The sequence below is a fragment of the Curcuma longa genome, chromosome 16 (genome assembly GCF_044706935.1).
Source record: "Curcuma longa cultivar G26 ecotype Majalengka, Jawa Barat chromosome 16, ITB_CL_G26_1.1, whole genome shotgun sequence".
Taxonomy (NCBI): Eukaryota; Viridiplantae; Streptophyta; class Magnoliopsida; order Zingiberales; family Zingiberaceae; genus Curcuma; species Curcuma longa.
Window position 1 is genome coordinate 2,231,642 of NC_133876.1, and position 18,058 is coordinate 2,249,699.

Consider the following 18,058-nt stretch of genomic DNA (forward strand, 5'->3'; position numbering starts at 1 on the left):
TCTTTCTTTTTCAAGTTAGGATTTTAGGTTTATATAAACATCTTATAAGTTGATGTTTAAGGAAAAGTTTTTGGTTCAATAATATTTTTCTACAGTGTCATTTATTTTTCTATCTCCTGGTATTCTTTAAAATCAATAGGTTTTAGACGATTGATTCTCGGAGTTCGCAGTAGAACAATAGAATCAATATTGCTTGTAGGATAATCATTATCCCACCCTATGTCAGTTAGTATATATCAAAGCTCTCAGATCTGATGGATCATCGTCGTGGTCGTGATCGTGGTCGTGGCAGGTAGGGTTCGACCGAGGAAGTCTCACACCGTAATCGTAGCACCCAAGACGAGATTCCTAATCTACAAAGAAAAGTTACATAGTTATCCCAACGTCTAATAACACAAGATCTAAAAGATCATAAGTTCTCTTATCCTAATTTTTCCACTTTTAAAAATTTCTATCACAATCGTGAAAGTTATGCTCAAAAGAAGCGGTATGAAGATATTGGATTTTCAGTTGATCTTCTTGAATTTTCTGGGATTGAGGAATTTGTTGATTGGCTTAACGAAGTTGAGAGAATTGTTTATTATGAAGAAGTGTCTGATCATGTAAAAGTCAAATTGGTCGTCATCAAACTCACCGGACGAGCATCAACATGGTGGGAGCAGTTACGATGCTCACAAGACAGACAGAGCAAAGTCAAGATCACTGATTGGGAGAAGATGAAGAAGAAGATGAAGAGTCACTTTCTTCCTTTCGGCTACACTAAGACTATGTTTCAATGACATCAAGCGTTAAGGCAGGATGCAAGATCGATCGATGATTATACGAAGGAGTTTTACCAATTGATTGAGGGATTTGGGATCAACCACCCCGCCACCTACAACTTCAAGAGAACGCCGGCTCCGCAGCATCTCTACATTCTCCTTTCCTTCTACAGCAGCAAAGACAACCATGAAGATGCAGACCTCAACAACATTAAGTATGATCAGTCCTACTCTCTCAATCCTCCAATCACAGGAGGCGATGAAGATGACGACAAGATTGAAATATTTGATGATCCAATTTATGATGATGCTGACGAAGAGGAGATAAACTTAGATGAATCGTTGATCAAAGACCAGATGTAACGACCCGGCCCGTCCGTCCGCGGGAACTCTACTTATTCCGAACCCTGTTTTTATGTGGGTCATGGGCCGTCGACCATCGACCGTGCCGTTACCTACTAGGACTTTCCACCCCTGCCCAGTGGATTTTTGCCTTTCCCAGATTCGAACTCTAGACCTGCAGGCTAAAGTACTAAAGTTCCTTGAATCTGATAACCAAGTGAGCATTATATCAGATAGAGACCCACGGTTCACGTCCCGATTCTGGCAGAGTTTGCAGCAAGCCATGGGCACACAGTTCCGTTTTAGTACAACTTTCCATCCATAGACAGATGGATAGTCAGAGCGAACTATTCAGACTCTGGAGGATTTATTAAGATCTTATGTTATGGATTTCGGGGGCAGCTGGGAGGACCACCTGCACTTAGTGGAGTTCACCTATAACAACAGCTTTCATTCGTCTATCCAGATGACACCATTTGAAGCGTTGTATGGTAGGCCTTGTCGGACACCCACCCTCTAGGAGGAGGTCGGGGAGGCCCAGCTGCTAGGACCCCATAGAGCTCAGCATGAGGCAGAGTTGGTCCGCACTATCAGACGGAGGATGTCAGAGGCGCAGGATCACCAGAAGAGTTATGCTGATCGGCGACGAAGACCCTTGGAGTTCTCTACGGAAGATCATGTGTTTTTGAGAGTCTCACCCATGAAAGGGGTGAAGAGATTTGACCTTCGAGGTAAGTTAGCTCCACGATACATTGGGCCTTTCCAGATCTTAGAGAGGATTGGAGCAGTAGCTTACTGCCTAGCGCTACCCCCATCCTTGGCTGGTATTCATGACGTCTTTCATGTGTCCATGCTGAGGAGATATGTACCAGACCCAGCACACATTCTGTCAGATGTAGCGGTCTCCATTCAGCCTGATGCTACATACGAGGAGGCTCCAGTACGGATTCTGGACCGCAAGGAGCGTTAGTTGCGAAGAAAGACCATCCGGCTCGTTAAAGTTGGATGGCAACATCATTATGACGCGGAGGCTACCTAGGAGCTCGAGGATACGATACGAGCTCGATACCCCCACCTCTTCACTTGAGATATGTATGTAGTTACATTCAGCATGTATACTTCATATCGATTTTAGTATTTGCTGATAGTAAATGCTGAAATTTGGGAACCAAATTTTTATTAGTGGGGGAGAATGTAAAATACGGTTAAAAAAATAAATAAATAAATAAAATTAAAGAATAGGGTTAACAGATTTGGGTTGAAAACCCGAACCCGTTAGGAATCCGCTAATAACGCGCGACTCCTCCTCTTCCGCCCGATGCGTTTCTTCTCCAGCCACTTGCGACGCCGGTTTTCCCTTCTCCTCGCGAAACTGCTGCCGTTTCCTTTCTTCTTCGCGTGAAACCGCTACCTCCTCTTCGGTTTTCTTCTTCTCCTGCTTCCGCCGAGCCGAAGAAGTCTTTCCTCTCCTCGTGGAAACGAAGCCCTCTTCTCTCCTCTCTTTGCTCCGTCGCCTGCAACCAGGGAAGCCGACCGCCTCTTTTTCATCCTCTTCCTTCTTCCTGAGCGACGGCCATGGCGATCCTCCGTCGCCGTGCTTCTGGAAATAGAGCCGCCGGCTGCCGCCCTCTGTGCTCTAGCTGCAACTGCCGCCACACCTACTTCCTTCACCGGCTCTGCTCCGCCGAGGTTTTGCCACTGCGTGGAGAAAAGAGGAGGCCGTCGTGATCTTCCTTCTCCTCTCCTTTAGTTTGCGAAGCATCGTCGGCTTCGCCTGGTTCCAAGGGTAACGTTATCTTTGTTTCTTTTGTTTTTTCTATTCTTTTGCAATTTGACTCCTGTGACCTCGGCTCAAGTTAATATTCCTGAAATTAAGACATGATTTCAGCTTTAATTAAAATGACCTTTCCAATGCAGCTATAGAAAACGATATTAGTTTCTATACATATATAATTGTATTAAGAAGAAAGTTATTTTTTTAGCGTTCTTTCAGAGCTTGTTTAGATTCAGGGTAAGAAAGGGAAAGGAAGGTAAAATAAAAGGGGATTGTTTCCAATCCACTAAGTAGGATAAGTAATTTGAATGCTCTGGAAGGAGAAATGGAAGGCGACAGTTTGTTTTTCTTCTCACTCCATTATGCATTTATTAAATAAGGGGAATGTGGATTTATAGGAAAGGCTTATAGATTTCTTACCATTTCCCTTACTGATTAGTATCTTAACAAACGGGGCATGCTTATTCTCCTTTTTCCTGTGCTATCCTCCCTCCTTTCCTTCCCTTTCCATTCTGTCCTACTAATCTGTATTAAAACAATCTCGCAAAACAATCTCGCAGACTGTGTGCCTAGGTGACTATCTTTAAATATGCAGTTAATTTAGAAATATAATACGAAGGTAGTTAAAGTTGGCATAAGAAGTTTAAATAGGATATTTATAATGTCACAAGGAGGAATTGAATGGAAAAACTATATATTTGAATTAATTTATAGATATATGATTTTTAATAGTTTTCACTAAATTCTACAAAGCTGATAACAAAGTAAAATGGGTACAGGACATTGACTTGCTATCAGATTTCTGGACGGAGGTTCTTTTCGGATACGGATCACTTTCTAAAGGCGGGTATCTTATCTTATCTTTTTAGATAAGTTGTTTGACATGTATAGTTTTGCTATAGTTGGTAGTACTCTTGTTATGCTTTTATACATGCCTGGTATATCACTACTTGCTTCCATATGTTGTATACCATTTATACCTGATACATGTTTAGTTCTTTAGTATCTTGATATTAGCCATGTGTATATAGGTTCATCAGAGTAGTGATATACTGTTATTTACTGGGCATTGATTATCTACTAGATGTATCTTGTATATATTAGTGTCAGGCACCATTTTGCATGATTGCATGCTGGCGATCATCGGCTCCTTTGTAGGCTGAGCCCGTCGCCAGTTACATGATCTGCACACACTGTCACTCATGGGTTAATGGTACATCAGGAGGGTGTGTGCAGTTGCTCTGTCAGGACTCCACTCGGCCGCTCAGGGGTAGTGGTTCTGCAGCGTGGTAGCATGACATGGATCCCTCCTTCGCATCATGAGACGAGGAGATGAGAGCATTGCTCCCCCATATGACTTAGAGTAGGAGGATAGGTGTACTCCGACAGCATCCTGTCCACTCGGTCACTCAGGAGCAGTGATGGCAGAGTGCACAGTTGTCACAGTCCTACCCACTCGACCTCACCATCGTGGTGACGGTGGCTGACTGGCGTCAGGGGTGACCATGTCATTGCATCATGTGCATACGACATGGATTGCATTTATTTATGCTTGCTGCATTTTGGTTGTTGCATATATTTGACATGCACATACAGGAGACCTGATGCATTTTGGTAGGAGATTCTGGTATGTTTATTGTAACGACTCGGCCCGTCCGCCCGTCCGCCCGTCCGCCCGTGGAAATTCTACTTATCCCGATCCCTATTTTTCTGTGGGTTATGGGCTGTCGACCATCGACCGTGCCGTTACATACTAGGACTTTCCACCCTGCCCAGTGGATTTTTTATCTTCCCCAGATTCGAACTCTAGACCTGCAGGCTAAAGTACTAAAGTTCCTTGAATCTGAATTTTTTGTCTTCCCCAGATTCGAACTCTAGACCTGCAGGCTAAAGTACCAAAGTTCTCACTTGGTTACCAGATTCAAGGAACTTTAGTACTTTAGCCTACAGGTCTAGAGTTCGAACCTGGGGAAAATAAAAAATCCACTGGGTAGGGGTGGAAAGTCCTAGTATGTAACGGCACGGTCGATGGTCGACGACCTATAACCCACAGAAAAATAGGGGTCGGGATAAGTAGAATTTTCACGGACGGACGGGCCTGGTCGTTACACCAGAAGCCCACTTTGTCCGATGGCAATCAATAGCCTGGTTCATTTATCAACGAAGCCTCAATCTTCATCGTCTCACCTTGCATTGATTTGGCATCTCAATTTGTTCATCATGATAAAGACGAGATCGAGTCAACTAGTGAGCCAATATATGACGAGGATGAAGTTGTCGATGAAATAGTCGGTGATCCAATTTTTTATCTCAGCGTTGATGTTGGCGGGTTGCTCAATCAAGTCCTTGTCAATACTTCTGAATGCGCCAACGCTTCCACTGCACAGGAGGCTTTTCCTTTAAAGAAAGTATCAAGTCTTGTCTAGAACTTTATTGACCATTCAGATGATTTAACTTCAACAGATATGATACAGTAGCAAATAGATTTATCTAAGGATATAAAAAATACAGATACTTCGGTTGCATTAGAAGGATTAAACAGAGATTTCAACTAATGAAACCAAAGAAATAGTAGATGATTGTGATTTAAATGAAGACATTCTTGTAGAAGAAGGAAATCAAGGGAAGTTAGTTATTACTTCAACAATATCCTCCTTTTTAGTACATATGTCTTGCTCATTTTTTTCTCAAATTCCATGTCAACTAATTTGTCAGCTTCAATTAATGTAGCTGCTCCAATTTTTTTTGACATCCTACGGAAGGATTTTGGAAGGCGGAGCTCCGAGCCTTGATCGCTGTATTACTTGGGATGTGGGTAACGACTCATCGGATCGCTAGGCTTGGCTTTAGTAATCATGAGGAAGGTGACGGTGACAAAGACGGTGAGCGCTATGACTGCATGCACAGTGGCGGTGCTTGTTGTGCGTCACTGTATGCAGAGTTCAAGTTTGTGGTCGTGGGTCGTTGTAGTGATCAAGGAGCTAGAGGAGTAAACTGTTTCGCCTGTCCAGAAGTTGTGACAAGTAGCATACGCAATGACAAGAGATGTGACAATGGATTCTACCGAATTGATGTCAAAGGATCTTCCTCCTGGATAACCACTTGATACTATTCTAAACTCGAGGACGAGTTCTTTCAACCTTGGGCGACTGACAAAGGAGGATCCGAAGATTTTTATTATTAATTTTAATAATTTTAAAAAATTTTGGTATTTAGAGTAGTTTTAAAAATTTTTATTAGTTTTATTTTATGATTTTAAGTTTTTTAAGATTTCGAGTTCGTTGTGAAATTTTTTTTATTAAATTTTTTTTGTTTCTTTGATAAGTTAGGGTTTTGGGTCTATATAAACATCTTATGAGTTGATATTTAATAAAAAAAAAATTTGATTAATAATATTTTTTGACAATATCGTTTATTTATCTATCTTTTGGTATTCTTTTGAATCAATATGTTTTAAATGATTGATTTTCAGAGTTCGCAGTTGAACAACAGAATTAAAATTATTGTATACGCAAGAATAATCGCTATCTCTTCCAACGTCATATAAAATAATTTCGATCTTGATGTTAGTTTTTCATCCTCCAAGTTCTTGAAATATAAGATATATAGTTTCTTTTTACCTGTTTTGTTGCCATTCATCTTTCATCCTCAAATTGTACACATTTTTGTTAATCGTTGCGCGCGGCATGTCAATCATCTTAACTTCATCCTGTTCTATGTATTAATTTTTATTCCAACACTTCCTTCACGTATAAATCCCACCGATCGAATCTGAACTGCTCGGTGCATGCTCACGGGCCCTTGCTCTTCTCTGGGATCTTTGACCGTCACCTTCAACGAAGCACACTGACAGGCAACGACTAAGCCGAGAATCTCGTTGACTTATTGACAGTACGTAACAGATCATTGATGATGGTCGGCGTTGGATCGATCCTCAGCCTCATTCAACCTTTGACTGACGATCCATTCATTATTAGCTAGCCCCCTCCCTCAAAATCTTTCTATGCGATTAAACTCGATCGATCGTTCTAATTAATGGATCCAGTTCATGGACATAATCAAGCTTCCGCACTACCACTGCTGCCTTCCTCTTCCTCCACCTTCCCCTTCTTAGCCATCACTGCCTTGGGCATCCTCTTGATCAGCGCCGTTCTCCTCCTCTCCTACTACGTCTTCGTCGTCAAGTGCTGCCTCGACTTGCCCTCCCACCGTCGCGGCGGCCACCGCATCCCTCCGGAAGTCTGCGGCCTTGAGCCGGCGATCATTCGCTCCATCCCCGTCATCAAGTTTGTGAATGCCGGCGGCCAAGAGAACTGTGCCGTGTGCTTGAGCGAGTTCCGAGAGGAGGAGCGGATCAAGGTCCTCCCTCGCTGCTCGCATCACTTCCACATCGACTGCATCGACACCTGGCTTCAGTTCAATCCCAAGTGCCCATTGTGCAGGTCGGAGGTCTCCTCCGTCTTCCCGACTGACCACATCGTGGTTCTTGCTCCTCGCCGAGACCAGGGCGAGGTGACAGAAACAGGTCCGGTGGCGGTGAGGACGAAGGGGAGGCGGCTTGACGGGACGGGGAGCGTGGGGGACGAACGCATTGATGTGAGAGTTGGTGTGGTGGAGTACAGTAGTTTCATGTTCAGCAGCTAGTGCGTTCCCTGTACGTCTTTGTTTTGCCAAAGTGTTCAGGAGGTCTCCAGGCAAAAGCAACACCATTTTATATCTTCAAGAAACTGGATGTAGCGGTGGTGATGGCGGCAGATCAAGGGCCTTACGGCCGCTCTTCTTCTCTTTCAGCAGGAACGAACATGAGAAGTCCGGTTCTGAGTAATTTGATGATATGTAGGTTGATGATAGGTGAAGTTGGACAAAAAAGAGTTGTCAAACGAATTAATTCATGACAGAGCGGACTAACCTATTAAAAATTCATCGTATAATAGGGTGGAACGGGCTGATCTATCAATTTGGTCGATTGAAAAATCTCCAACCCAACACATTCCATCTCAAGACGGGTTGCGACTTAGGTGGATCAACCCACAGGTTTGTCAAAAAAATATTAAAAATATTAGATTTTAAATTTGGATTACTGTTTAACTTAGTTAAGTTGAAAATTTTAAACTTGAATTATAATTTAGATGGATCAAGCTCAGTAATCCGTTGAGTTTTTTATTTTAATTTTAAAATTTAAAATAAAATAAAAAATAATTTTTCTCAACCCGTGGACCAATCTAAGTCCGTCGCGGGCCAACTTATGTGGGTCGTGGGCCTATGCAGTGTTGGGATCGTCCCGGTGCAATACGTGTGTTCTCATGTTTCGGAAACGTACGTAGTGAAAATATATAAATAATTAACAGCTAATTATTATCACACACACATGCAAAGCAGGAAATAAATAGCGTACAAGGCATAATAGGAATTTAAAATTTATAGAAAACTAAATAATTCTACGCGTGTCTCGTGGATGACGTTTGAGCGAGATTGGTATCAATCGAGTGATCCTCATTGAAGTCCCGACTTTACTGGTGATCCATGCTAAGCTCTCGTCTTGACGACTTCAGAAATCACGAGTTTCGTCATCATTTTCGGTACTAGCCGATGATAGATGACGATCGAATCGAGAGAAGTCTTATTCCGGAAATCATGCAACAACGTCTGTCGTGATCGTTCCGGGGCTTTCTATTTATCATCGAGAATCGTATTCTCGATGTAGTTTTGGATGACCAACCTATTGACCACCAAATTAAGACACAACCGGAGACTCTTTCCGATAATGATGGAACAATTGTCTGGAACCTTCACAAGCTTCCAGTGACAATAAATCATAGTAACAACATGACGACATAACCCTCGCTTCCGAGAACTCTTGTGGTGTCGGAAACAATTTCCGACCATCGAAGAAGTTCTGATAACAACTTCAAAAAACTCCTCTTTGACTACCAATCGGCAACGGCTCCACGCCTACAAACAGTTTAACATTGGAACCCCAATCCAGTCAAGCAATAAAAGGAGAAAAGCCATAAATCTCTCTTTCTGCCGCCAATCACCACAACCAACAACTGCAACTAGCCACCATTGCCCGACCACCGCAACCATGCGTCGCTGCCCTACGATCGGAAGAAATAAGGCGCTTAGGAGAGGCTCTGCTGGCGACGTTCATGGAGGAAGAACCCGATCAAGATCGGGCCTGTGCTGGGAGTGGTTCTGACGGCAAACAGTGAGCAGTGAAGATCAGCGTCGTGCTTTCTCGCCGGTGTGTGGCGTCGGGCCGACAAGCGGCGCCGGCGGAAGGACCTTCTCGCGCGAGCAGAGAAGCCCTTGATCCTTGGGTTTTGATCAATCTCCGGTGAGGGTGATGCTGCATAGCGGGAGAAGAACGAACCTCTGCCGTATCCTCTGTTCTGTCGCGGTGCGTGCACAGGGAAGAAGAAGTGGAAGGGGGAGAAGAGGAACACCACTAGGGTTTTGGCTTCCTTTCCTTCGGACGGTGACAGCAACGCTCCCACGGGAAGAAGAACTTCGGCCCTTAGGGTTTCCCTCAGCCACTGTGCTCCGTGCACGCGCAGAAGAGGAGGAGGAAGACAACATATAAATCGTGATTCCTCCCCTCCAGAACCTACAGTGGGGCTCGGGCAGGGAAAAGAAAACCGAAGTAAAAATAGAGAAAATCCTAAACTGGGTTTTAACAGCTGTAGCGAACCGAACCAGGTTTATTTAAGGTTTACTGTAATAAATCGGATTCAAAATTAAATCACTTTGTTTACTAACCAAACGACCTATGATTTGATCCAAACTAGTTTTGTTCACTTCATCTTCGTAAGACGAAGCTCCTCATTACATCCGTTCTGCCAAAATATCTTCCATCATGAACCAAACCAAGTTGGTTTAATTCGATTTAAAACTGAATCATTTGGTTCACTAACCAAATAACCTCTAATTTGAATGAAATCAATTTCATTCATTTCGTCTTTGTAAGACGAGTTCCATCATATTGTCCTTTGTCTGATCCAACTAGATTTTATTTCTCTTTTTAAGTCTGATTCGATCAAACTCGTTTTAAGTCCTTCGGAAAACTTGTAGTGCGTGTGACCCAATAGGTTCCCGATTATGTTGGCCATCAGTAATTAACCATTAATTACGGAACGATCATGAGTGGCACCTAGTAGTACATCATGATTCCCAATTGATCAAAAAATCAACGATCGATTCCAGAACATTTTCTAAACTTTCAGCAGCTATACTGAATCGTGCCTCGTTCTTTTCACCGTCTTATACCCACTTGGTTCAGGACATGGTCTATGTGTCGGTCCCCACTAGGCTGATTATGTCACACCTTGCTCAAGCTGCTTTCTTGTCCTGTGGATTCAAATTACTTGTACATGCATGTGTCCAAGAGTACCGTACTCTTAACATGTAATGCTTTGTCTGAAGACTTTTAGTAACAATCCTGACAAGCGGTCGCAGGGTATATGTCTCCTATTTCAAGGAGCAGTGAATCCTCTATGGGCTATTCAAACACCTTCGAGTACTTCGACTTATACCCAATCATCCCGGGTCCACACCTCCTCGGAGATGCTTGCTTAAGATGTCAAAGTATAAACCTCCATGACCAAGATGACTTGAATACTCCAAGTCAAAGAAAACTCGCACTTAAGCTGCACTGAGATCTTCATTGACATATATATATATATCGAACCATATGAAGTCTCAAGGCAGGTCACTCCAATGAACTGATTACATTTAACTAACATCCACGTTTAACTCTCAACATCCAATATCTCCAGCAGTGAGATCAGCTGCTTGACTAACCAAGGAGTCTAAACGTGCTAGTCTCGATATAATTGATGACGTCTGTGCTCATCAATTCTTCGACTAGGGATAATTTCAATACACTCATAATGACACATGTAGAGATGCTCACGAGTTGTGATCCAATCACAAATTCTCTGATGCTATGAATTGTATTGCGGATATTCAGTATTCGAGTTTAAGATCTAATCAAAGACATGTAGAATGTACACTCAAATAATAAATTGCTATTTATCCAATAAATAATATAACCGTAAGACGATTGCCTTAAGACACCTCTCAAATCTAACAGACTCCCACTTGACCTAAGGCCAATTGCTCTGGTATCTAATACCAAGTGCCTCTATTTGTTCCTCAAAATTACTTTGAGATAGAGGTTAAAGGATCCACAAGGTTCCTTTCGATGGGTCATTTGTCTAGCACACAGAAAGACAGAAAAACTTTATTCCAAGACTTAGTTTTGGATTAGTAGTGCAGAAGAATAAAATAAAATAAAATTCAAAAAAAAATTGGAAAAAATCTAAAAAATATTTTTGGAAAACCTGCTCGACCAGTGGTTGCATTGAATTCAAGCACCCCGCTCTAATACCAATTGTAGGATCGTAGATGCGCTAGAGGGGGGTGAATAGCGCTATCTTTTTAGCGTTTTCTTGTTTTTCAAAACACGTCGATTATGCTCGTAAATCAAAGTTGACGTTGCAGCGGAAATACTGAAAATAAGAAGAACAACAGGCACAATGGACACAGTTTGTTTTTACATGGTTCACAGCCACTGACTGCTACTCCAAGGCCCACGATTTTTGATCGTTTACGTATGGATAATCCACCATTTAACTCCTTCCTTACGGAAAGGAGTTGTAATGATTTACAAAATAATATTACGATAAAAACTTTATCGTAGAAATTGAAGCATACAAAAACTAAATCATTACTCAAACCACCGGAGAAGAAGATGAAGCTTGTGGTGTGAACTTCGACGTTACGACGGCTATTATGGTGTTCCTTCTTGCGCAGAGTGCCGTCGGCTTGCTATGGAAAGCTTTGAATTGATATTCTGAAGCCTCTGTTCGACGTTCTTTTATAAGACTTTCCAGGCGCCTGGATTCCCCTTCCAAGCAACTCCACGTAGTTCGTCGATCCGCCATCTACGCACCTGACTCGGCTCTTCTAGTCGCCTGGATTTCCCTTCCAGTCGACTCCGTACTAACGTGGAGGATCTGGATGAACTTTGACTTTCGCTATGATTATTCGAACTCGAGTCACTTAGATTCACCTTCTAGGTGCCTGGACCGTTCCATCGACTGGATTCCGAACAGAGTCGTCCGGAGTCAAAATTCTTTCCTCTCCAATCTGCATTATAAGTTAGTCTAAAATCCAAAGTAATAGAGTTGGATTAATAGTTTTTGAACTGTTAATTGGTCTTAACTTCAGGTTTCCAATGAAACCTTAGGTTAGACTGATGCCTACTGTTTCACTCTAGGAATGCGCTCTTACCCACTCCACTCGGGAGAATTTACCTGAGTTGTCACGGTCCTTAGCTCCTAAGATTTGCTGCTAGACTACTGGTTCTCCTGACCGCCTAGACTTTCACTAAGCACTCGGTCTCCCTGACCTGCCTGAATTTCTGCCATGCTTTCTGGTCTTCCTAACCTGCTTGGACTTGCACTTGGTGTACTTGAACTTGCTAAGACTTCTGCCTGATCTTCCAAACCAAGACTTGCCTTTGCCTAGCCGCAACTAGGACTTTGCTATGCTCCCTGCACACTAGATCAGTTTGTCAGTACACAATACACACTTAATTTGAACCTCGTGCCATCATCAAAATCAAGGTTCGATCATCTAGTGCTCCCCACACTAACAAAACTCTCTCAAAGGATAATGAAGATACCATTCCTATCCTTAGTGCTAATTTAGACACCACACCTCTCTCTATGTCTGATCCTATCCAAGTCAGTCCTCAATTAGTGAAACATGGGAAGTATCAAGTAAAAAATTGGATATCTTGGTTTATTTAAGGAGAAAGACTTCTCAAGCTAATGAAGAAATTGTGCATTCTAGCCACAGTCAAGAAGATGAACCGATGGTAGAATCCTATAATGAATCAGGTATATTTTTTGATCTTGATATACCTATTGCATTCAGAAAAGAAATTATCGACCCTCAACAATAGTCGTGAATGGCGTCAGATTAGTCGGTCAGATAGTCGGTTGAATAGACAATTTACTCTTCTGCTATGCAATTTCATTCATGACTATTGCTGAGGGCCGACTATTATGGAGGGATCGACAGTCGTAAATTGCGTAGCAATTTAATTCCTATACGTCCGATCCCATCCCAAATATCTTATTTTGAACTTTATCTCATATTCTAATCTATCCTCCACATTTCGTGCTTTCTTTTCAAAATCATCTAGTGAATCGATTTCCAGATCTGTCATAGAAGTAGTAACTATTCCTGAGTTGAAGACTGTTGTTATTGAACAAATGCATGCTCTCAAACATAATAATACATGGGATTTTATGGAATTACCACAAGTAAAATATCCCCGGAGCAATGGTGCCGCGGTAGGACATCCAGGTTGTCACCCCGGCACCTGCGATTCGATCCCCAACTACAGCGTATTTGCAGAAATTTTCCTCCAAATGGGGAGCGTAATCAAAGGATGCTGGGCGTCTGGGCTGGCCACTGCGAGTACTTCCCGATTTACCCTGGTGGCCGGTGAGAAACTTCCGTGGGACCGGGCCGGTCACCCCAGAGATAATCAATGTGGCTAACTGAGATTTATCATTTTTTTTTTATAATGAGTTTCACGATTAAGTACAAGGTTGACGGTTCAATTGAAAGACACAAGGCTCGTCTGGTGGCCAGAGGCTTTACTCAAGCCTATGAGATTGATTACACTGAGACTTTTCCTCCAGTTGCCAAACTTAATACTGTTAGAATTCTTCTATCATTGGTCGTTAATCTAGATTAACCATTATATTAACTTGATATAAAAAAAGCCTTTCTCAAATGGAGAGCTTGAAGAGGAGGTTTATATGAATCAACCTCCAAGATTTGAAGAAAATTTGGGTTGTAAAACTCTATGCCAACTCAACAAATCTCTCAATGATTTAAAACAATCACGTCGTGCCTGGTTTGATTGATTCTCCAAGGTAATCAAGAACTTTAGATATATTCAAGAACAAATAGATCATACATTATTTGTGAAACACTTTGATAGAGAAAAGATTAGCATTCTTATAGTGTATGTTGATGATATCATCATCACTGGTAATGATAATATAGAATTGGAAGAAATTAAGAAAATGATGACATAAGAATTTAAAGTTAAAGATCTTAGAATATTGAGAGATTTTATGGGAATGAAGTTTGCTTCAAACAAAAAAGGTATTTCAGTCTTTCAAAGGAAATACACTTTAGATCTGTTAAAGAAAACTGACATGTTGGGATGTAAGCCAAGTAACATGTCAATTGAATAGGGAATAAGAAAATAATATTTAAAAGAAACTCGATTGACAAAAATAGTCATTAACATCTTGTTAAAAAACTTATCTATCTCTCACGTACACGTCATATTGCTTTTTCAATTAGCTTAGTAAGTCAATATATATACTAATTATGTCAAGATCATTTGAATGTAGTATACGAAATCTTAAAATATCTGAAACAAACTCTTAGAAAAGATCTATTCTTTACAAAAATTGAGGATAGAAGAGTGTGCACATACACTATGTAAATTGGGTAGGATCAATTGATGATAGGAAGTTAACATCTTGGTATTGCATGATGGTATAGTTGAATTTAGTGACATAACATAGTAAAAAATAATCTATGGTTGCAAGAAGTAATATTGAAGCAGAATATAGAGCTATAACTCATGGAATTTATAAATTCATTTAGATCAAAAGAATAGTGAAAGACTTAAAAATTCAATTTGAAGATCCTATACTACTCCAGTGCGATAATAAATCAGTTATCAATATAGCACACAATTTAGTTCATCATCATCGAACGAAATATATAGAGGTTGATCGTCACTTCACTAGAGAAAAAGTGGAAGAAAATATTATCTATATTAAATACATTTCTATATCTCATTAACTAGTCGATATTTTTACAAATGAATACAATAGTGATAAATAATTTGACACTAACATATTTACATCTCAAAGAAAAAAAAAACAATGACAATCCATATCCATAAGAAAATATCACCAACGCCGTACAAACGTTGCAACTCAATAAATTGCAATCGACTAGTCAAAAAAAATTAGACCAATAGAATTAAATTAATATGATAAAAACTATTGACTAGCTTAATTCTTCTTTTATCTGGCCGAAAAGAATAAAATTGAAGATATCGATTGGGTCTTACTCTGTTTGCAAAGGAGACAAGGTGCCTGCCTAGATGAGTGGACTCTATTTGTTCTCAAATCTCAATGAAGGCATTGAATTGACAGGTTTTGACATGCTCAACTAATCGATTGCCCGTTGTCATACGTTGCTACTTATTTTTAAAAATATTAAAATAGTAGTTTTATTTTAAAAATACTCTCATTCCCACTACTCCTCCGATATTTAAAATTTAATGTATTATACACATAAAATATTTTTATATTAAAAAAATCTTTACTAAATTGATCAATATTATTTAATTTTAATTAAACTTATTTTAAATGAGTTTGCCGTGGCATGACGGCGAAGGATTCCTTCCTCTGCTAGGTTTCGAATTTGTTATTAGTCCGAGAAACAACGAACTTGATCTGGCATCTGCCTTCAGTCAACGTTCAATTTAGGCGAGTCATTATTGACGCGCTAACCTAACGCCCAAACCACTCCTCTCTCATCTCCAATTTTGACCACGCGCTGCGTCAAATGCACCTGCATCGTGCGCCGCATTCATCAAATCCCTCCTCTCTCTCCTCCCTCGTCCTCAAGCCCCAAAGCAACGCAGGGATGCCGCCGTTCGCCAGCGCAGCCTCGATCTTGCCCTCCGGGAACACCACCGCTGCCGACCCAAGCAGCAACGTCGTCACCCTCAACGTCGGCGGCCAGATCTTCCAGACCACCGCGCAGACCCTCTCCGTCGCCGGCTCTGGTTCTCTCCTGTCCTCGTTCGCCTCCTCAGCCTGCGGCAGCGCTGCTTCTTCCATCCCTTTCATTGACCGCGACCCGGAGCTCTTCGCCTGCCTCCTCTCCCTCCTCCGCACGGGTCGCCTTCCCTCCCGCGCTGCGGCTGCTTTCGACCCCGACGACCTCCTCGCCGAGGCCCGCTTCTACTCCCTCCATCCGATTCTTCTCTCGGCGCTTTCCCATCCATCTCTCTTCGACGGATTCGCTCTCCGGCCCTCCCTTCTCCTCCCCCTTCCTGGCCGCGATTCCCCTTCCGCCCTCGCCCCAGCAGCCGCCGATTCCGATGTCTCCCTCTTTGTCGCCCACGGTGGCAAGGTATCGTCTTTCGACCCTTCCCTCCGCCGCCGCGCTACTGCCCTCACCCCGCTCCCCGTCGTCGACTCCCTCCTGGCCCTCGGCCCCCTCGCCGCCGCCGGGGCCACAGACTTCCCAGGCCTCCACCTCCTTGACCTCCGACGAACAGGAAATCCCGTCAGCCACGTCCTCCAGTGGTCTCCTCATCAGTTCGCCCCTGCAGCTGCCGTCCAGGCCATCGGTTCCTCTTCCGACCATCTATTCTGCAGCTTCGAGTCATGCCGGAGGAACGCCAACGCCATCCTCGCGTACGACCTCGCCACACTCCAGCCGGTCACCGAGATCGCCCGTCACGAGATCTACGGGGCCGAGCTGGACTCTGGAATTCCGGCCACGAAGCTGCAGTGGGTCCCCGGATTGAACTTGCTCATGGCCGCCGGATCCCACAGCGGGCCTTCAGGTCTCTCCGGCGACATTCGTCTCTGGGACTTGAGGTCGGCGGAAGCAGTCTGGCATCGTAAAGAGAAAGCTGATTGCTTTGCGGACATCACAGTCTCCGACAGCCTTTCGGCAATGTTCAAGGTCGGGATCAACTCAGGTGAAGTTCTGATGGCTGATATCCGGAATCTGAGCTCCGAGAAGCCCTGGACTCGCATCGGATCCGGCTCTCATTTAGGAACTGGGAAGAAGGAAGGAAGTGGATGCCGGATGGAGAGCTACGGAAGGCATGTGTTCTGCAGCAGAGGCGCCGATGTGGAGATGTGGACGGAAGTGTTGATGGGATCTTTGGCGACCAAGATTGAAGATGGATTGGAGGGTGAGAGAGTGATCAAGAGGAACATGATGGGCGGGGGCTCAAAGGTAGCTGAAGGGAAGAAGATAAACCTTCTGGGATTCGGAGGCAACAGAATGGTGGTGGCAAGGAAGGCTGAGCAGTGTGTTGAAGTCTGGGAAACCTCAACCAGGATTTGATCAGCTAGCTAGTAACTAGCTTCTTTGGTAATTTCTAATTCTTTGCAATGTGTTATTCTTGTTCATAGCATAGCTTGTAAACTTGTTTCCTCAGAGGTAGGATATTGATTTTGATAAATAAATTGTGAGTAAATTGGTAGAATGCACTTTTTCATTTAGTTGTAGAGCAATTAGTGTTGTTGGACTAGATAAATGAGTTCCTGATTTCTACAATGGCTCTTGGTATCAAATATTGTCCTCACCATGCAGCAAAAAGGTGATAATGTTCATCTCGAGTGTCCCTCGTTCGTATAGCGAGATGAGAGGAGTAAATTACGATACCGAACAGTCGCCTAGACGAGAATTGGCTCTTACTCAATGTAGCAACTCGGCCATCTAACTACCAACTCGATTACACTCGTGGAAGCTCAAACCTCTCAACATTTCCATTTTTAATTCTTCTATTATAAGAACCATTTTAGAATTAACATTTTCATCTTCCAACTCTCAAACTTTTCTCCTTCATACTGTAGGGATATGAATTGAAATCTTACTATTAACGTTCTAGTTCATCATAATCTGTATGACAAAATGCTACTAAAACTTCTGTAAGAGAAGTGCCAATGATCTGCCATTAGCAAAAGTGTGAACTTCTTTGATGATAAAATGACACATTCAAAAGCTTAATGAATCAGTTGCGTAGTGGCAAGCAGCAGTGCCTCTTCCAAACTATGATTCAGACAGCAGTGGTGGAGAAACATGATATATATACCTGTTTCCACTAGAACCAGCCATGCAACACACAAGCACAAACCGATCGATCAAAGGCCACAGGTCGCAACTAATTAATTAAGCTATATATCAAGGAAACAGAAATCTTACACTGTGATAGCTTATTCATTAAGTAACCCAAAGACGAAGACCAAAACGCGTGGAAGTCCGAATCACAAATGCCAAAGGTTCCAAGTTGCCCTACAAATTAAACTTACATTACAGCACA

At 42.5% G+C, this 18,058-nt stretch overlaps 3 protein-coding genes across 3 annotated transcripts; all 3 read left to right on the forward strand.

The window, feature by feature from the left end:
- The first annotated feature begins 1,704 nt into the window (after positions 1 to 1,704).
- Positions 1,705 to 2,073, forward strand: LOC141847557 (uncharacterized). Its single transcript, XM_074735615.1, has one exon. It carries the CDS (start codon positions 1,705 to 1,707, stop codon positions 2,071 to 2,073), a length of 369 nt encoding a protein of 122 aa, XP_074591716.1.
- A 4,839-nt stretch (positions 2,074 to 6,912) lies between these two features.
- Positions 6,913 to 7,521, forward strand: LOC141847559 (RING-H2 finger protein ATL16-like). The gene has a single exon (XM_074735616.1). The coding sequence runs from the start codon at positions 6,913 to 6,915 to the stop codon at positions 7,519 to 7,521; it is 609 nt and encodes a 202-aa protein (XP_074591717.1).
- Positions 7,522 to 15,556: 8,035 nt separating this feature from the next.
- LOC141846933 (BTB/POZ domain-containing protein At5g41330) lies at positions 15,557 to 17,237 on the forward strand. The gene has a single exon (XM_074734956.1). It carries the CDS (start codon positions 15,637 to 15,639, stop codon positions 17,077 to 17,079), a length of 1,443 nt encoding a protein of 480 aa, XP_074591057.1. The 5' UTR covers positions 15,557 to 15,636; the 3' UTR covers positions 17,080 to 17,237.
- Positions 17,238 to 18,058: the final 821 nt, after the last annotated feature.